The sequence below is a fragment of the Hydra viridissima genome, unplaced genomic scaffold, assembly GCF_058129835.1.
Source record: "Hydra viridissima isolate aposymbiotic clone 2 unplaced genomic scaffold, HvirCarnegie_v1 scaffold_6, whole genome shotgun sequence".
Classification (NCBI taxonomy): Eukaryota; Metazoa; Cnidaria; class Hydrozoa; order Anthoathecata; family Hydridae; genus Hydra; species Hydra viridissima.
In genome coordinates this window covers 9,798,314-9,819,339 of record NW_028324305.1, presented here as the reverse complement: position 1 = coordinate 9,819,339, position 21,026 = coordinate 9,798,314, and the positions used below count along the sequence as shown (strand labels likewise).

Genomic DNA, 21,026 nt, shown 5'->3' with positions numbered 1-21,026 from the left:
TAAACTTACACTAAATAACTTTTTACTGTTTATATAATCCTGAGATGTTGTCATCTACATGTTAAAGTTAAACATATTTAGATATAAATTATTAGATATATTCTATTGGTCCTAACAATTTGTATTATTTGCTTTACACATCTTTTCAATAGTTCATTTTCTTGTCAGTATTAGAAGTTGAATAGTTTTTTTATATTTTCAGTTAAATTCTCATTGTGATATTATATTTAAATTAACTTTTTATATTTTTATAAACAGTAAATGTTCATCTGGTAAATGGTCCTGTACCAATAATGCATGCAAAGGTATTTCATGGCTAGCCTCATTTTATTACATTTAATTTAGATTTTCAGTTATGTTACATATGTTATTATATGTATAAACAAAATTTTTCTTGACTTCAAAATGATAAAAACTTTTAATTTGTATGTTTTTACAAGAATGTGAGTTGAAAACAAAATGCCTTCCTAAAAAAGATCTTAATTTGCTAAAATTTTTTTGTTTAAAAGCTATATATATAAAAAATGTTTTCAAAATTCTTATAAAATAATAATAAGGCCTTTTATATATCTTTTAAACAATATTCTCTGTAATGGTATTTCATAAGGAAGCACATTTTTTATTAAATATTTACTATCAAACACTTCATTTATTTTTCAAGTAAATATTTAATAAAAAATTTGCTTCCTTATGTAATACCATAATTCCAAGAATTTTTTTTTGGATTTTAATTAGTTTGAATTCATTAAATTAATTTGAATTTTCAGCTAATAATTTTTTTAACTTTAGCTACATGTTCAGTGTTTGGTGATTCTCATTATAAAACGTTTGATGGTAAAATGTATGATTATCAAGGTCAGTGCGAACATGTTATATTATCAGACCTTTGCCAAAATGGTTTTACTAAGACTGAAAATATTCGCATAACTGTGGGTTTAACAAGTTGTGGTTCAATGGGAGTAACTTGTACGCGTGAAGTGACTGCTTTAATATATGGTGTTACATTCAAAATGTTAAAAGGAGATAAAAAAATATTAGTTCAAACACCTGAAAATTTTGAAGATTTTCATTTCAAAATATTTAAACATGCTGGTATATATGTTCAAATAGTATCTAGTTATGGTGTGTCTCTACTTTGGGATAATGGAACAAGGCTGTATATTTCAGTTCAACCTTTTTTTGAGAAAAAGCTTTGTGGCTTATGTGGAAACTATGATGGAGCTGAATCTAATGATTTTTATACTCGACAAGGTGATATTGCTGGTAATCCTATCACTTTTGGTCATTCTTGGGTCAATGATGAATCTTGTCCACTTGCTCATGAAGTTGTTGATACATGCCAAATTCGTTTGCATAGGCATGACCCAGCAAAACATGAATGTGCTATTATCAAGTCAGATTTATTTAAAGCTTGTCATCATCTTGTTGATCCGACATATTTCTATGACAAATGTGTATTTGATGTATGTGGTTGTGATGGTGTAGGAGATTGTGATTGTTTGTGTTCAGCTATAGCTGCATATGCCAAGGAATGCTTAGATGAGGGTGTTGCTGTGAACTGGAAAAAAGGCCACAGAATCTGTGGTAAGTTTTCAAAATCATTGTACATTTTGATTTTTACTTTTTATATCTTTTAAAATGAATTACATTGAGCTCATTCTGATTACCAATGTAAAGATTAATTGAAAAAATTTACTACTTTATTGAAGTCATTGTGCAAGTATGCTATAGAAAGAGGTATGACTATCAATTTTAGTGTCAATGTAAGTAAAAAAAACAACATAAATTGGCATTTAAGTTCGGAAGTAACTAACGCATGTTCATTAGGTTAAAATGTAGGAAATCTCAGTTACTCACTAGTAACTTCAATAGTCACTCCCTTTTAAAACTAATAATCACAATTATCCTAAAACAAGTAATTTTTATTTGATTTACTAGAAAACTTTATGTGCTGCCCTAAAGGAATGACATATCAAACAAAAGGCTCTGGATGTCCAAAAACCTGTTTATATCCTGAAGGTGATCTAAATTGTCCTGCTGTATTTGTTGAAGGATGTCAATGTGATGAAGGTTATGTTCAGAATGTTTCTGAAAATGGTGATGTTGTTTGCATTAAGGCTTTTGAGTGTGAAGTCTGTGAAGTCAATGGAAGAAGACTGCTAGTTGGGGAAACAATAAAACACAACTGTAGAGAATGGTAAGATTTTTTGAAAATGTAAATTATTTTTTTATCAATCTTAGTTTTTATTTAAAAATTTTGTTGTTCTTTACATGTTAATTTCTAATAAACTTTCAATCATATGTTACCTTTATTTAACTTTTTAAAAATATATAAAGTTTATTTGCTTTCAATTTGAAAAGAGTTATTAGAATTAGAAAGACTTTAAAAGCTCCAATTTATTTAAAGAGGAATTTTATTGATTTTATTTTTCCATCAAGTAAAGGTAAAATATAAGATAATTATATAAGAAATATCAATTTGAAAAGTTTTAGTTTTGTTAAAGAAATTTTCCTCATTTTACCTGGAAAAAAAATCTTTTTAATATAAAAAATAATCTTTTTTTTTGTAGTATTTGTATTGCTAATGGTACACTTAATTGCACAGGGGATTCATGTACAAGTAAGAAATTATCATTTATTTAAATTCAATTTTTTAAAAATTTAAACATTTTTATTTTATAAAGTTTGTGAGCTGATTAAAGTTTTTAAAATCTCAAAAGTATTGTTTTTTAAATAAGTATTTACAAGTTAAATATATTTGCCACTATTTTTTTTTTTTAGATTTAATTTAAATTACATTTGGTGTTAGAAATAATATTGTTTGCCTGTTTTGCACCTTAAATTTACACTTTTTTTTGCAGAAATATTATTTTACTTTTATAGCAACAACCATTGAGCCTACTACAGCTCTGACTACCACACCTAAAAGTAATTCTTACTTATCAATACTGTAAAACCTATTAACTATCAAATAGCTTTTTTAAAGTTTATCCTTAAAACAAATAGCTTAAAATTAAACTATTAATCTAACTATAGGATAAACTCTCATTTATTGAATTACATAATGTTTATTATTATTGTAATTGTATATTTTTTTAATATATTATTATTATCATTTATATTTTTTATATATTATTATCTATTGAATTACAAACTGGTCAATAACTAATCATCAAAGATTAGAAACAGAATTTTTTTAAAGTAGAAATATTGTGTTAAAATAAGAGTATTTATTAAAAATCATGATATTTATGATTGTTCATTATGACTGTTCGAAAATCATGATATTTACAATTGTTCTAAAAAAAAAAATTGGATATTTAACAAAAAAGCTTATCCTTTCAAAATTTGTTTCTAATCTTCAATTATTATTTATTGACCTTTTTGTAGTTCAATAAATAACATCAAAGTTCATCCTTAAAACATATAGTTTAATTTTAGTTAACTTATTTCAGAATTTAAAAAAGTTTTTTATAAAAAGTTGATTGTTAACGAGTTCTTAAAAAATTTTAGCAAACTTTTTTATTTGTAGTTGATACAACAACAACAAGCCCACAATCAGGTAAAAAAAAATCTCTTAAGTGTACATGCTGTTTTTTAACATATTACTGTGCAACCCTTAGAATGTATAAACATTTTGCTGGTTGTCATTGAAGATATAAAGTCATTATTCTGTTTTTGCACTTTATTTGATGGTTAAACTACATATTTTTATCTTCTTTAGTTAGATTTTCTGTTCTTGGTTTTGAAATTTAATTTACTACAAACAAAATTTTTTACATGGGAATATTGAATGCCAACCTGGATTCTAAGATGGTGCTTGTGTTACAACTATAAAATGTTTATTTATTCCAATAGTAATTACTTTTATAAATATACATTTCCAAATATATATTTTTACAATTTGTAAAATGTATAAATAATGTCAGTTTTTGTCAATTTTAAAAATAACAGGTTGTTTGTACTTTGATGGAGTCAACAATATAACTCTCCAGGTAGGCATTATTTTTAAATAGAGAAGTTACATTTTTTCACTGTTTCTATTATTATAAATTGCTTTTTACTTAGATAATTATCTTCTTTAATTTATATTGAACAAGGTTGATCAAGAAATTTCATTGGACACATGCAACAAGAAGAAGTGTGTGCATGATAAAGCTACTGGAAATTTTGAAATCAGCACGCAAACTACTGTTTGTGAAAATTTCTTGTGCGAAACTAATTGTGTATGTTTCTTAAAGTAGATATTTCTATTATCTAATGTTTTTTTTTTTTTTAATATTTTCACTTTGTTCACTATTATATTAATTCAAACTTAAACATTTTCTAGGCAATTCCTGCATCAAAGCGTGCTGTTTCTGTTTTCATTGATGGCACATGCTGTCCAAAATGTCGTATGTTTTTCTAAATATTTTTTATTAACACACACAAAAAGTCACTTAAGATTCTTAGAAATTTGGTTATTGATCAACTTTCCATATTAGTTACAAAACAAAGTGTACTCCAAAATTCTTTGTTACATTTTAATAAGAATTTTGCAGTATACTTATTTTAGAACAAATTAGTAATAACTATTTTTTTTATAGTTTAATGTTTTCTAGAAAGTTTAATATTTTCTAGAAAATTTCTCCAATATTTTCTTTATAGTTTAATATTTTTTAGAAAGTGTTGATGATATTTGTCAAGTTGCTGGTCATTTGCCTTGTAACGGAAGTGTTTGTATTCCGTCAAAATGGTTTTGTGACGGGAAAAGAGATTGTTCCAATGGCAGAGATGAAGAGTGTTGTTGTGAGAAATTTATTCATAAACTGAAAGAGAATTTTGAGAAACATTTTTTTATATTTTTTTTTATTAACATATTAATACTTGTTTAGCTGTTTCAACCACATCCCTACCACCACCATCTCCAACAACAACAACAACAGTCAAACCCTGCACTCCTCCTAAGGTTTTTTCTGAGTGTACACCAATTTGTGAGCAAAAATGTCACACTTTAGGAACATGTGATTATAATACAAAGTTCTGTGTACCAGGATGTGTTTGCCCAAAAGACACTGTTTGGGATGGCTTTGATTGTATTGATTTTAAAAACTGTCCATGTCTTAAACCAAATGGAAATATTGCCAGGGTAAATTTTTTTTAGGGTTTTGCTTTTGAGTGTTTTTTAAAATTCAATAAATTTATATTTTTATCTACCTTTTGTCTTATTTTGCATCTATATAAATTTATTTCAAAATTCAATAAATTTATATAGATGCAAAAAAAGACAAAAAGTAGATAAAAAGATTGTGAAATTAAATGATGATTGAACTCATTCATCTGTCTTTTATATGTACGCTCCTGAAATAAAAAGTGTACCTTTTATTAATAAAAACTGTTTGAAAAGTAAATCAAGAGAATTATAAAAACTAAAAAACAGATCAATTTTCCTAGCTTATTTAGATCAAAAGTTCAATTCAATATCCAGAAATTGAAAATATTTTTCTCTGGGAGGATTTTCTCTTACACATTTAAACCAATATTTTAACAAATAAAAATCAGATTTTTACCTTCTAACATGGAAAAGATTTTGTCCTAAAGAGTAAAAACTGGTTATTGATCAACTTTCCATATTAGCTACAAAATGTAGTGTTCTCCAAAATTCTTTGTTACATTTTAATAAGAATTTTGCAGTACACTTAGTTTAGAACAAATTAAGATAAAATACTCAGTTTAGAAGAAATTAAGATAAAATACAATATTACAAATACATACTAAAATACAATATTTACATACTAAAATACAATAGTACATTCATAAAAAACAAAACACTTTAAACAAAAATTCTGAAGATTTCTATAATAGTAGAATTAGTATTAGTTACTAGTTACTTTTGATTAGTAATTTTAAAAATTTCCCTCAGCCACTCAATACTACTTATTTTTTCTTTTTTGTGACAACAATTTGTGAGAACTAAACTCAACTTGGTAATAAACACTTTTAGTTGATGAAATAGAGACACCTGTTCCATCAACTATAAGTAAGTGTTTAAGTTAATATAGTAATTTTCAAATAGATTTCTTAAAAGTAGTATTTTAAATTGTTGATAAATTCTGGTTTTTTTAATTAAACTTTTTGTGAATAGGCTGATGAAAAGTGGGAAGAATCAAACTGCTCCATTTGTCAATGTATCAATAATAGCATCACATGTGGTCCAAAAACATGTTCTAAAGTTGAATGCAAGGTTATAAATATGCTTTTTTGAAAACAATACTTCTTTACCAAATATTCAATACAATTCATTTCAAAAAATTTGTAACTTTGTAAGTTTGTGTAAGGCTGGGGTTTTGTTATTAGTTATTGACATTTGAAACTTCAATATACTTCAATATATTAAGTTTATTGATTTCACTGTTGCCTGCAAACTTCAGAGAAAAGAAATTTCAAAATATTTTGGTGGACAGCAACAAGATTCAACAAAAGATACTTTCTGGCCATTATTTTGCATCTTAGATACTTTATGAAATTAATCATAAGTATTAAACTTTCTAATTTTTGTGTGAAGCATAAAATTGACTCCATCTATATGGAATTTCTATGGATTCAGTGTAGTCAAAACAATATTATTAAGTTTTATAGTAAATATTTTGGTTAATTTTTTATAAGATTGAAAGTTTTGTTTTATAATAACTTTTGAGTGCTAAGATATATATATCTTTTACTAATAGCCTCCATCAATAGAGTTGCAAAAATCAGGAGAATGCTGCCCTACTTGTGAGCTAAGTAAGAAACTGTAAATAGTTTCAAATTTTAAGGATGTTTAACAAGTTATGCTATATGTGCATTTTTTTATTAGATTAGTTGAACACTGATATTTTTTTTCAGTTACAACTACTACTATTCCAACAACTCCGATTTCAGTCACAACAGGTACAATTTTTATTATTTAGCTGGTGAAAAATTTATTTACAGGAGTGAACTTCTGTAAAAAAATTTATTTACAGAGTCAACTTCTGCAATTCCAACAACTCCGATTTCAGTCACAACAGGTACAATTTTTATTATTTAGCTGGTGAAAAATTTATTTACAGGAGTGCATAAGGTACCTATGGATAAATTTAAGTCTTTCAAAGAATAAGCAACATAATTGACAAAAAAAATGTAGACATAAAATCTTTATTATCCATCAGCTTTATAACAATCACTACTACATTGTGGAATTAAAAGCAGTGGTATGTCAAAATCAAATGGTTTTTTTTCATTTTTAACATTATCTTTACAGTGATAGCATTCAAAAAGACTTTAGTATTACAAGCATAATGGTTTAAAAAAGTCTTTTTTTAACAACTCTCTACACATAGAAGCCCCAGATTGAAATCTGATAAGTTCAGAATCCACATGTTTGGCATTAAATAATAAGAAAGTTTGCAAGCCTTTAAGGCTTTCAGGGTTACTTGTGCTTTCTGAAGTGTAGAATTTTGCTTAAGTATGCAAAACCTTTGCATACTTTGTCTTTCTTAGGCTTAACTTTTCAAACTGCTTAAAATTAACTACTACCTTTTGCATACCTTTTGCAAATAAAAAAGTTATTCATAATAAACCAATTATGTAGCTATCTCAAATATTATCATGTTTGCTGGAAACTTTGTGTAAATAATTCTAGGGACATCCAAAGCATATACACATTTCCTTTTGATCTCATTTACATCCTAGAAAAAGAAATAAATTTCATAGTTTCTGGGTTTTATATTTTTCATAATCCCTTTGATTATTCCTATCATTATATACTGTATTATCATCAATTGTCCATTCCAACAACTTGAGATCTTTTTTAATTTTATTTTTGATTTATCAGGGTCCTCATTAACAATATTCTGAACTTGTCATGAATTTAAGTGTTCTTTAGCATGTCTTATTTTTGTCTTTTTCATAAATTACCTTAGAAGATAAAGGAGTTTTTAATGACATTAAGCTACATACCCTTAAAAGGCTCTAACCAGATTCAATAAAACAATGGTTTTTATTACTATACTGCATATATCATACATTTAGAAAATATTGAATGTGATTGTTCTGTATTGGTTCCTGTGGGTCTAAGTGATGGAACAATTGGCAACGATAGCCTAAAAGCTGATTCAGCTTTGGTTAATGAACCTGGAGCATTTTTTACAGGAGCTAATGAAGCCAGATTAAATAACAGACCATCAATAAATGGTGAAGGAGCATGGGTTCCAATGAATACGGAAAGCTGTCTTTATGTAACATTTAACAAGTTGGAAGCTTTGAAAGAAATGCAAACTCAGGGTCATCCAACAAAAAAATTTTTTTCAAGAAGATACACTATAAAGTATCTTAAGCAGCTGCACACTGAAGAATGGAAGACTTTTCCTGAGGTAAATGTTTTGATAAATAATATTTGTAGGTTAGTATTTTTTAATGGACATAAAATTGTAATATATATATATATATATATATATATATATATATATATATATATATATATATATATATATATATATATATATATATATATATATATATATATATATATATGTATATATATATATATATATATATAGACACACACACACACACACACACACACACACACACACACACACACACACACACACACACACACACAGACACATATATCAAAAAGCATGACAAGTTCAACCTAGATATTTTTAAAGTTTAATAGAATTTAGTAGATTGAATGATGAAACTGTGCAAGGCACATAGAGAGACAATAGAGGGACAATAACAAAATAACTAAATGCTTATTTACATTGTTATGCCTTAAGGTTTCTTTTGTTGATTGTAATAAAAATATTTAATGTTGGTTGATTTATGTTGGTTAAGTTAATTACTTCACTGTTGTTTTTATATCCCCCCCCCCCCCCAATCATTACGTTTTTGTTTTGTAAACCTGTGTCTCTCATCTAATTCTCTTAGGATTACATTTTAAATTTGTTGTTTCAAATTTATAAAAGTTTTTTTTATTTCTGTTATAGGGTGGTGAAATGTCTCTTATAGATGGGAATGTTGATGGTAATACTGTGAAAAAAACTAAATTAAACATTAATGCTCGAGTTATTGAGATTTGTCCGATAAATGATGAATCTGAAGGAGACCCTGCATTACCAGCATTAAGAGTTGAATTTTATACATGTCCACCTTGTGTATCCACAACTACTCAAAGTATGTAAAAGTAACACAGTTTTTATACCATTAAGGAGGATTGATAAACTGACATTCGCCAACATGAGAATTTTTTTTTTTGTTATAGTAATAACTGAAAAAACCACTACTCCAACTACACAGCCTAATATAGGTAGACTTATTACTCAATACTTTGTTTAATTAAGCTTGAAATTAAAATAGCCATTTTTAAAATTGATTATCTTTTGTAGTTAGTACAACAACAACAACAACAGCAAACCCTGCAACTGATAAAACAACTGTGTCAATTACAAGTAGTAAAACTACATTAACACCTTCTGAATCAAAGACATCATCTAAGTCAACAACTCTGTCTTCAACAGTATCATCTTCAACAACATTGGCTTCAACAACTTCTGAACCAACAACACTCTTTGAGACTACAAGAAGTTCATCATCTGAGTCATCAACAACATCATTTGAGTCAACAACATCTTCTACAACTGCAGTTTTAACAAGTAAAATTTTTCTCAATATTAGGCTTTTTTGTTTTGTTTTGACCTCTTTATGTTATTTAAATATAGTTTGTAGAGAAATAGAGTTTGTATATTTTAATTTTTAGCAATAATATCAACTGCCACACAGCCAAAACAATCACCTACTACATCAATTAATAACCGTAAGCTTTTTCTCAATTTTTCTAACACTTGTATTATATTATTATTTTTGTTATAGCATATTATCCGCTTAATTTAGTTATTATTATCAGCTTGATTAAGGTTGAATTGATTTGTTTTAGGAACAACAACTACCCCATCAGCAAGATCAACTACAAAAAATCCTTTTTACTTAACTACAACAAGTATGTAAAAATTATAACTGAAAAATTATGTTCAAAATGCCTAAATTATTTGTTACGAATTAAGGCTAACCAAAGTGACACAAATAGCAAGCTCATATATGCATTAGTGAAAATAATCATAACATATTTTGACAGTTTGTAAAGATTAAATTTTGTTCTGAAATTGAAAATTTCCTCAGCTGGTTTTTTAAATGTTTGTTATAGCTTTTGAGTATATAATAGAAAACACTACAAATATTTTTTACAGCATTACTGATAAATTTATCTATTTATATAAAAACACTAGCATTTTTGCCACATCTCTAGTTTCTCAATTTTTTTTTTATGCTGATTCAAAAAAAAAAAAGGGGATGTCTAGTTTTTAAGATATGTTTAATTTTTGCAAAATTAAGCTCTTATTGACTTAACAGGGTGTATATATGAATATATAAGTCTATTATATATTTAATTGTATTTGTGCATAAATTGTATTATTATTATTATTATTATTATTATTATTATTATTATTATTATTATTATTATTATTATTATTATTATTATTATTATTATTATTATTAATATTAATATTATTATTATTATTATTATTATTAATATTATTGTTATTATTATTATTATTATTATTTTTATTATTATTATTATTATTATTATTATTATTATTATTATTATTATTATTATTATTATTATTATTATTATCATGATCATCATGATCATCATCATGATCATCATGATCATCATGATCATCATGATCATCATGATGATGATGATGATCATCATCATCATCATCATCATCATCATCATCATCATCATCATCATCATCATCATCATTATTTGTATGTTTTTACATTTTTTAATCAAAATTGCTATAGCAATTTATAAAAATCAATCTACTTACTCTGTTTTTGTTATATTTGTTGTAAAAGGACATTTGTTAATCGAAAAATAAATTGTTCTTGTGTGCATAATTTGTTTTTAACTATTCATATAGCTAAATTTGTATTATGTGTTGTACCATATGCTTTTTACTAGTTGAAGGCTATCAAAAATTATAATTTCTTAAAAGCTTTGCAAATTTAATGCAAGTTGATGAAGCTATATTGTGTAAATTACTTACATGCTTTTTTTTATTTTTAGCTCGTCGGCCATTTCCGAGTGAGTTTTGTTTTTATAATATTTTTGTAAATTCTTTTTTACTTAAAGTTGTTGATTTTAAAAAATTTTCTTAAGTTGAGGTTTCTTAAGTAATTTTTATTTAATTTTAGTGGAAATAAAGAGTCAAATTAAAAACTACTGAATTTTTATTTCATTTTGTTTATAATCTCATTTTAAAATTTGCTTATTGCTAATGTGCTAAATTTTTCAAAAGCTGTTACAAAAACTAACACAAAGCCTTCATCTACATCAGCATCAACAACAAAGTGTAAGATTGTTATTTTTTTATTTTTTACTGTATAGAAATTTATATACATAGTTATTTTCTTTTATGGTACATGATTGGTATTGATGGTATTGATAAGATTTAATTTAATATTTTAGCTATATGTGATTGTTCTGTATTGAATCCTGTTGGTGTAAGTGATGGAAGAATTCCAAAAGAAAATATGAGAGCTGATTCAGTATATTTCAATGAGCCTGGTGCATCATTCACTGGAGCTAGTGAAGCTAGGCTAAATAACAAGCCATCAAAAAATGGTGAAGGAGCATGGGTTCCAATCAATGTAGAAAGTTGCCTTTATGTTCTATTTAATAAGATAGAGCTGTTAAAGGAAATGCAAACTCAGGGTCATCCAACAAAAGAAATGTTCTCAAGAAGATACACCATAAAATATAAGCAGCATGATACTGAAGATTCTCCATGGGCAAAGTTTTATCAGGTATTTTAGAATTGCTTTTAAGCTGATATTATCATGGTGAACTATTAGCTTCTTTCTCCATTCCATCAGTTTTCTGTATTTTCATTTATACTTCAATCGATCATTCAAGCATAGCTCTTGTATAGTGAGATTTAGTTACTTTGATGTTTAGGATGGTACAATTCAGTTTATAGATGGAAATAACGATGGCAACACTGTAAAAAAAACGAAGTTAAACATTAAAGCTCGAGTTATTGAGATTTGTCCAATAAATGATGAATCTGAAGGAGATCCTGCTTTACCAGCATTAAGAGTTGAATTTTATACATGTCCACCTTGTGAATCCACAACTACTCAAAGTATGTAAAAAAATAGCTAACAGTCTGTTCATTTTTATTTATTTAAAGATTCTTTGACAAAGTTTTATTTATTTTGATAGCTTTTTTGATAAATTTTGATAGATCATTTATGCAGCAAGACTTAAACTACTTACTTTACTAACACTATTATAATGAAACTTTATGAAATTTAAAATATTTTAACTTTTATTGTTCCATTTATAAACAAGTTCAACACATAGCTTAAAAAAAAACTAAAATCTCAAAAAAGTTAATTTCTGCCAAACCGTTCTGAAGCTTAAGAAAAAAGTGAAAAAGCCCTTTGCAGATTCAATTTCATTTCCAAAAGTTTCTACATTATGATGAAACCTACATTGAGTACGATCATCAACAAATTCCTGGGCTGTTTACTATATTTCCAATTATAGAGGAGAAGCAGAATCAGAAATATAAATAAACAAAGCATGATTAGTTTGCTAAAAAAAACCTTTATTTGGCAAGATATTTGCAGTTGTGGCAAAAAATCAGTACTTAATATGTGCAAGTCCTAACTTACTTGTCAAATATATGTGGAAGATTGCTTAGAAAAGTTTCTTTTACCTCTCATCAAATCATTAAACCACATGATAATGGATCTCTGCTTTAACTTGATTTGGCTTCAAGACACTATGGTAAACTGGTTGTGGAATAGTATGAATAAAATGATATGAAAGTTGTGCCTAAGACAGCTAATCCTCCAAACTGCACATAATTAAGAGTTATTGAAAAGTGCTGGGCAATCATAAACAAAAAATTTAAAAGATTAAAAAAACTTTGCAGAGATTTCAAAGATTTGAAAATTTATTAGAAAAAAGCATTAAATAGTTATGTAATGCTGTGTGTAAGCTTATGCAGGCCACCAAAGCAAAAGTTCAAAGTTTTACTAGATGTCTACAGCAACAAATTATTTCCTTTAAAATATTTTAGCTTCATACATTGATTTGATAGAATTGCAATTTAGTTTTTTATTTTACAATTTAATTACTTAGTTTTAAAGTCAACTTGATCTTAAATTGGTTAGATTTAAAATTGATAGTATTTTTTTTTTAGTATTTTTCTACTTTCATATTCTTTACATTTACACACTTTAAAAGCAAATTTATCTAAGGTTTACTGTATCAGATTTATGACAATATTAAAAAAATAAAAAAAAATAAAAAAATAAAAAAAATCATTAATGGGTCTCAAGCTGTTGCAGTTTCAATCATAACATAACTAGTCCCAATAATAATACTGCATTAATACTAATGATAAGATTAACAGTAATAATAGTAATAGTATTAGTATTATTAATAGTAATAGTAATAGTAATAGTAATAGTAATAGTAATAGTAATAGTAATATTAATAACAATACTAATAACAATAATAATACTAATACTAATAATAATAATAATACTAATAATAATAATAATAATAATAATAATAATAATAATAATAATAATAATAATAATAATAATAATAATAATAATAATAATAATAATAATAATAATAATAATAATAATAATGATAATAATAATAATAATAATAATAATAATAATAATAATAATAATAATAATAATAATAATAATAATAATAATAATAATAATAATAATAATAATAATAATAATAGTAATAATAATAGTAATAATAATAATAATAATATTAATAATAATAGAAATAATAATAATAATAATAATAATAGTAATAATAATAATAATAATAATAATAATAATAATAATAATAATAATAATAATAATAATAATAATAATAATAATAATAATAATAATAATAATAATAATAACAATAATAATAATAGAAATAATAATAATAATAATAATAGTAATAATAATAATAATAATAATAATAATAATAATAATAATAATAATAATAATAATAATAATAATAATAATAATAATAATAATAATAATAATAATATAATAGTAATAATTGAGTTAGTAATAGTACTTAGTAATAGTTGTAGGTAATAGAATTAATTATGTTTGTAATAATCATTAAAATAATAGCAGCAATCACTATAAATATAATCTGATCAATGTATTTAATTGTTATAAAGAATTTAACAATAGATTTGCAATGATATTCTTAGAAAATATTTTTTGTTGTAGTGATAACAGAAACAACCACTGCTCCTACAACACAGCCTAATATAGGTAAACATGTAATTCAGTTATTTATTTAATTAAGTTTGAATGTAAAATAATCAATTATTAAATTGTTATTTTACTGTAGTTAGCACAACAACAACAGATGCAACAAAACCTGTGTTTGATACAACAACAGTCTCAGTCACAACTAGCAAAACTGCATCATCAACGACATCTGAGTTATCAACGACATCTGAGTCAACAACAACATCTAAGCCAACAACGACATCTAAGCCAACAACGACATCTGAGTCAACAACGGCATCTGAGTCAACAACGGCATCTGAGTCAACAACAACATCTGAGTCAACAACAACATCTGAGTCAACAACAACATCTGAGTCAACAACGACATCTGAGTCAACAACATCTGAGTCAACAACGACATCTGAGTCAACAACAACATCTGAGTCAACAACGACATCTGAATCAACAACAACATCTGAATCAACAACGACATCTGAGCCAACAACGACATCTGAGTCAACAACAACATCTGAGTCAACTCTTACACCAACATTAACAACAAACAGTAAGTTTGGTTTTTTTTCTTTTTTCTTTTACATTGAATGGATTGTTATTGAACTGTCAGTCATAAATTAATTTTTAGCTGAATGTGACTGCTCTGTATTGGATCCTGTGGGTGTCAGTGATGGAAGAATTCCTAATGAAAATATGAAAGCTGATTCAACATTTTTTGATAAACCTGGACCATCATTCACTGGACCTAGTGAAGCTAGGTTGAATAATAGACCATCAGAAAATGGTGAAGGAGCATGGGTTCCAAAGCATGGAGAAAGTTGTCTATATGTAACATTTAACAAGTTGGAACCACTAAAACAAATGCAAACTCAAGGTCATCCAACAAAAAGATTGTTTTCAAGGAAGTATTACATACAGTATAAACAACAAGACACAGAAGATTCTGAATGGGAAAGTTTCCTTACGGTAATTTATTAGTGTTCTCCTTGGTTTTACTATGATTTTCTTCTTTTTTACTAGAATTTAACAGCTTTTATTTGTGCATACTTTTATTTGTGCATACTTTTGTTTGTCAAATCTTTGGTTGTTTCTTAATGTTAGTTCTTTTACTGACGTTTAGGTACTCTTATTTGATGCAACAATATTTTCATTTAAGGAGATATTGTTTTTTAGAATGAGGAGTTACCATTTATAGAAGGAAATACTGATGGAAATACTGTGAAAAAAATTAAATTAAACATTAATGCACGAGTTATTGAGATTTGTCCGATAAATGATGAATCTGAAGGAGACCCTGCATTACCAGCATTAAGAGTTGAATTTTATACATGTCCACCTTGTTCATCCTCAACTACTCAAAGTATGTAAAATTAGTTTAACACAATCTTTTAATGTCTATTTCTTTAAAATGTGCTGATAAAATGATATTTTCTAACATCATTTGAAAATTATCTTTCTTATAGTAATAACTGAAACAAGCACTACTCCAACTACACAGCCTAATATAGGTAAAAATATAACTTGATTATTTAATTATGTTCAAAAATAAAATTTTCCATTTTTAAAATTGTTAATTTTCTGTAGTTAGCACAACAACAACAAAAGCAACAAAACCTGTGATTGATAAAACAACAACTTCAGTCACAACTGAAAAAAGTACATCATCTGAACCAACAACATCTTCAGCAACATCAACTGAGTTAACAACCTCTTCTAAGTCAGCAACACCTTCTGATTCAACAACACCTTCTGAGTCAACAACACCCACTAAATCTACAATATCTTCTGAATCAATTTCTACACCAACATTAACAACAAAGAGTTAGTACTTTATTTTTTTTTATTTTCCATTCTCTAAAGCATAACTTGTTGTTGTATTATCTTCTGTAAATTAACTTTCAGCTGAATGTGATTGCTCTGTATTGGTTCCTTTGGGTGTTAGTGATGGAAGAGTTCTTAAAGAAAATATGAGAGCTGATTCAACGCTATTTGATAACCCTGGATCATCATTCACTGGACCTAGTGAAGCTAGGTTGAATAATAGACCATCAGAAAATGGTGAAGGAGCATGGGTTCCAAAGCATGAAGGAAGCTGTCTATATATAACATTTAACAAAATGGAAGCGCTAAAGGAAATGAAAACACAAGGACATCCATCAAAAAGTAGTTTTGCAAGGAGATATTCTATTCAATATAAAGTGAAAGAAGATCAGGATTGGGAGGCTATGATTGTGGTAGCTATTAGATATACTCATACCCTAACTTTTTTTAAACTGCTTTTTTTAAACTTTCATAGACCACTTAGTTAAAATTTGTTATTGAAAATTTAATCAGACTCAATTTTAAGTGAATTTTATGATTTGAAATTAGATTTAGCAAGTTTATCTGAAAGAAAAACAGTTTTGATCAGACTTTAAGTGTCTTAGACTTTAAAGCAATAAGATAAGAAAACAATACTAATTTTCACTTATAACATATGAGGATTCTAAAATATGACAATTGAATTGAAAGATTGACTTTTTTGTTTTGTTTTAAATTTAAGTAAATGTGTTTCTAAGAAAGGTAAGCTAAAACTATTTGCTTTTGTATTATTTTTTAATTTATTGTTATGCTGATTTTCAGAACAGCAAAGTACAACTTGAGGGTAATATTGATAATAATAGTATCAAAACCACAAGACTAAATATTATTGCAAGGTTCTTAAAAATTTGTCCAACTAATAACCCTGCTGTTGGTGATCCTGTTTTTCCAGCATTGAGAGTAGAATTTTATGTATGTCCACCTTGTGAAATTTCAACAACTACTTCAATAAGTACACAAATAACGCACATTATTACAGAAATTACTAATGTTCCAACAACAAGCCCAAACAAAGGTATGTCCTTAAATAAAAATGATGTTAGTTAATTTTTTGTTCTCATACTTTAAAAATAAATAGGTATTTATATTTTTCATGAAAAAAAGTTCTTTAACTTTAGTCTGTCCCAGTGAACAGAGATGGGGTAACTGTAGTTCATTATTTGAATGTGACGGGCATGACACTTGTAATATCAAAGTTCTAACTGATGAATGTTGTTGTCCTGATGGAATGTATAGGATTGGTGATAAGTGTGTTGAAAAAGGACATTGTCCTTGCATTAACAATGGAGAAATAATGGTATGTAATAATATTTTTAATTTTTAAAATCTATGCAAAGTTTTACCTCATAAGAAAATATGGAGCAAAGTTAATCAAATGACCTGCTTTACTAAGGGTTTTGTGCTTGCAACTTGTTCTAAAGCAAATTTTTGACACATGTATCTAGATATCTATTTAAGTTTGCCAATAATTATATTAAATAAGTTTTAACAAACAGGCAATAAAACAAAAGTGAGCCCCAAAGGTGGGAAAGTTAAATACAGAAAGTGGCACACTTGAATATGTTATTTATATATTTTAATCTCATGTCAAATTTGTTTCAGTTTAAAATATTATCACTTGATAATATTTGATACTGTCAACAGAGGAATTGGTTTCCACTGTGTTGTATTCATTCACTTTCCTAACAAAGCTTGGATCCATATTAGCAAATGACTAGTATCTTCATCATTATTCTTCTGCTTACATTTTTCTCTTTTGGCATCAAATTTTCTAATTTTCTTTCCATTTCTGCTCTTGCTTAGCTTGTGTTTGCTTTTCTCAGGTCACCTGAACTTGATGTAATAATTATAAAAAGTCTTAACATAGTGGCAATAATATAAGGAGATTCTAATTTTAAAATCATTTTTATTTATTTACTTATTCTTAAATGTCATTTACTATATGTATGTTAAAATTTCTCACTTTTCTGAGACAAAGTTTTGAGCCCAAAGATAATGAGTTGACAAAAGATAAAAAGAAAAACTTTAATTTCATTAAATAAACATATCAATAATGTTTAGTTTGCATCAATCTAACTGCCTTCAACTGAGGATACTGCTTTTATCTAAGATCAGAACACTGAGCAGGTCTTCTTAATGTATTTGTCTATTTGCCGAGCCAGGTCCAAGATGCTGAGCTGATGAGTTGGTCAGTGTTTGGGTTCTGTTGCTTACAAGCTTGTGCTTGAACATTTGCCTAGATACTTAAGTCTAAAGCATTATGGTCAAGAGAGTTAGGTGGAATTAGAATTTCAGTTGATCAACAAGTAATTGCTGGGTCAGAAAAAATATTGGCCTTGTGGCATGGAGCTCCATCTGACATGAAAACATAATTTTCAGATTCAGGATAATTGGCTTAAATCTAAGGAAGGATGTGAGGCTTCAGAATTCTTTCAATGTAGTCTTGGGCACCTTTGTTTGCACCTCACTGTTAAACACTTTTTATCTGAGAAGAGAGTAATTGGTGTCTTCTTCTTAAGGATAAATCTGATCTTCTTACATTTTTCAAGTTTGGAGTCTTTTTGTCCAAGCTAAAGAACACAACCCAACTTTCTTCACAGCCTTTCTGACAGAGAAATCACTTACATCAAGATCTCAGGCTATGCTTTTGATTTTCTTAGCTGGGTTGATCTAGATCCTCCTCTTCATCTTTTTGACAAAATCCCAGTTAACAACTGAAATAGATCTGTTACTTCCAGGTTTCATTTCTGTGGTGCCATCAACCTCTTGCCTCTTTAACATTATAAGCAGCCCTTTTGGGGACCTTGAGATCTTCAACAATCTCAGAAACTGACATTCCCACATAAAAGTTTTGACAACCTCCTCAGTCTTTTTATTTGCCATTCTTTCAGCAAAATTATTTTAAAAGTTTATTTAGATTTTTTATATCTTTGAAATTATTGAAATCTTTTGCCTGAATTATTGAAATTTTTTTCTGAAAATTGCTTGGTATGGTCACAAAATTTCATTAAAGTTGAGTGCTAAACTTTAACACAAAAACTTTAATGGTAGTTTAAAAGCAAAACTTTTTCATGAGGGAATCAGTTTGTGCCTGAAATTACTAGCATCAATTAATTTGATATCACTCCAGAAAACAGAATTTTGGGCTGTAGGAGTTTCTTGAATACTATGCTTCTCCTGACATTCTAGTTTACAGCAAGAATATCCTTCTGAGAATGATCCCTTATCTTTATCCCGTGTAGCCCTATTCTATAAATTTCTTTTGCTGTAATTCAACAACATGATTTCTAAAATACCATTCTAGGATACTTGTTGTATCCTTCAAATTCACTATAGGCTGCATGTTTTAGTTTTGGGGATAGCTTTGTTGAAATGTGCCCTGTGTTTTGTTATATCACATTCTTTCCTTATTTTTTAAATTAAAATCCTTTTCAGGATGAAGGCTCAATGTACCAAAATGAGTATGAAATTTGTCGATGCATTAAAGGTAGAAAACAATGTATAGAGAGCTGTCCAATTAATCCTAATTGCAAAAAGGTACGATTCTAATTAATGTTAGTTTTAAGTTCTAACAACTGCTTTTTAAGTTAATGCTGTATTTTTAGAAATTACTACTTTAAAAAAAACATGCATTTAAATGCTATCTATTTATTTTTTTGATTTTTTTCTAGCATGAAAAAGTCATTTTCTCTCTTCCATCTGTAAATGGAACATGCTGCAATTGTGTTAGAAACTGCCATTGTAAGACTTACTCAAAATTGATTAATTTATTCAAAATTCTTTTTACAATATATAAGTTGTTATAATTAAGTTTATCAATTTTAGATTGTAAACTACCAGTCACTCAAGATTTTGTAAATGTAAGCTTGCAGCAATCTTTGTTTGTTTTGAATTGTTTTAATTCAAACTTGGATTTTCTAATTGATTAACTTAGCAAATAATATTCCTGTCATCAGGTTGTAGTGATAATATTTTATTCTTTTTATGCAGGTTGGAACAGAATGGTTAGTTTCATTTGAAAATGATAAATGTGTTGTTGGAAAATGTGTATTAGACGATGAAGAGGAATGTGCTGTAATAGAAATGGTATCCGAGAAGTGCGGCAAGCCATGTCCGGATGTAAGTTAAATTCTTTGATATTTTTAATCTATCAGAATTACATGTATAACACTATATTTGAATTTTTCATAAAGGGCTACAAAAGAGTTGGCAATCTAACAAATTGTTGTGACTGTGGTATGCAACATTAAAGTATTCTATGTATACATGTATGTGCGTGTGTGTAATGTATGTAATGCATGTAATGTAAGTAATGTATGTAATGCATGAAATGCAAGTAATGCATGAAATGCATGTACTGCATGAAATGCATGAAATGCATGTACTGCATGAAATGCATGTAATGGATGTAAGTATGTAATGCATGTAAGTATGTATGTATGTATGTATGTATGTATGTATGTATGTATGTATGTATGTATGTATGTATGTATGTATGTATGTATGTATGTATGTATGTATGTATGTATGTATGTATGTATGTATGTTAGACATGTCCAAAAAACAACTTTTTTAAAAAATGTCTGAGCACAGCTGCTAAATGTGTTCTATGTAATAAATTAATACTAAATTTAAAAAATTTTTGAATAAAAAAAATTTTTAGGGGTCGCTCAAGACCCTTAAACATCAGACGAGTCCCTAATATTTTGAAAAAAAAAGTTTTTTAAAACCATATCATATTGGGTCTCAAAAGAAGTGAAATTTTATAAAAATTTCAAAAATAATAAAAAAAGTTTATAAAAAACACA

The 21,026-nt window shown here is 27.0% G+C and overlaps 2 protein-coding genes across 4 annotated transcripts in view; both read left to right on the top strand.

Annotated features, from left to right (window-relative positions):
• The window catches only part of LOC149886947 (uncharacterized), a 202,437-nt gene that overhangs the window by 150,597 nt on the left and 30,814 nt on the right, over positions 1-21,026 (top strand). The window lies entirely within an intron of this gene.
• LOC149886949 (uncharacterized) overlaps positions 1-21,026 on the top strand; it is a 119,780-nt gene that overhangs the window by 96,082 nt on the left and 2,672 nt on the right. Inside the window, exons 10-48 of one of the 3 annotated variants that reach the window (XM_090090389.1) lie at positions 259-305; positions 790-1,584; positions 1,939-2,197; positions 2,571-2,620; positions 2,884-2,928; positions 3,533-3,562; positions 3,955-3,995; positions 4,101-4,226; positions 4,331-4,394; positions 4,663-4,788; positions 4,875-5,128; positions 6,125-6,223; positions 6,708-6,762; positions 6,865-6,909; positions 6,984-7,028; positions 8,032-8,372; positions 8,994-9,180; positions 9,269-9,313; positions 9,393-9,659; positions 9,764-9,820; positions 9,941-10,003; positions 11,135-11,152; positions 11,367-11,420; positions 11,537-11,874; positions 12,026-12,212; positions 14,338-14,382; positions 14,462-14,908; positions 14,987-15,324; positions 15,532-15,718; positions 15,822-15,866; positions 15,943-16,179; positions 16,261-16,592; positions 16,981-17,233; positions 17,337-17,515; positions 19,654-19,755; positions 19,890-19,959; positions 20,044-20,078; positions 20,209-20,337; positions 20,412-20,454. In XM_090090389.1, the coding sequence (XP_089946515.1) occupies positions 259-305; positions 790-1,584; positions 1,939-2,197; positions 2,571-2,620; positions 2,884-2,928; positions 3,533-3,562; positions 3,955-3,995; positions 4,101-4,226; positions 4,331-4,394; positions 4,663-4,788; positions 4,875-5,128; positions 6,125-6,223; positions 6,708-6,762; positions 6,865-6,909; positions 6,984-7,028; positions 8,032-8,372; positions 8,994-9,180; positions 9,269-9,313; positions 9,393-9,659; positions 9,764-9,820; positions 9,941-10,003; positions 11,135-11,152; positions 11,367-11,420; positions 11,537-11,874; positions 12,026-12,212; positions 14,338-14,382; positions 14,462-14,908; positions 14,987-15,324; positions 15,532-15,718; positions 15,822-15,866; positions 15,943-16,179; positions 16,261-16,592; positions 16,981-17,233; positions 17,337-17,515; positions 19,654-19,755; positions 19,890-19,959; positions 20,044-20,078; positions 20,209-20,337; positions 20,412-20,454 (6,080 nt within the window). Of the gene's footprint in view, positions 1-258; positions 306-789; positions 1,585-1,938; positions 2,198-2,570; positions 2,621-2,883; positions 2,929-3,532; positions 3,563-3,954; positions 3,996-4,100; positions 4,227-4,330; positions 4,395-4,662; positions 4,789-4,874; positions 5,129-5,915; positions 6,020-6,124; positions 6,224-6,707; positions 6,763-6,864; positions 6,910-6,983; positions 7,029-8,031; positions 8,373-8,993; positions 9,181-9,268; positions 9,314-9,392; positions 9,660-9,763; positions 9,821-9,940; positions 10,004-11,134; positions 11,153-11,366; positions 11,421-11,536; positions 11,875-12,025; positions 12,213-14,337; positions 14,383-14,461; positions 14,909-14,986; positions 15,325-15,531; positions 15,719-15,821; positions 15,867-15,942; positions 16,180-16,260; positions 16,593-16,980; positions 17,234-17,336; positions 17,516-19,653; positions 19,756-19,889; positions 19,960-20,043; positions 20,079-20,208; positions 20,338-20,411; positions 20,455-21,026 lie in introns of those variants that run through there. The other 2 variants (XM_090090390.1, XM_090090391.1) reach the window with 2 other exon arrangements.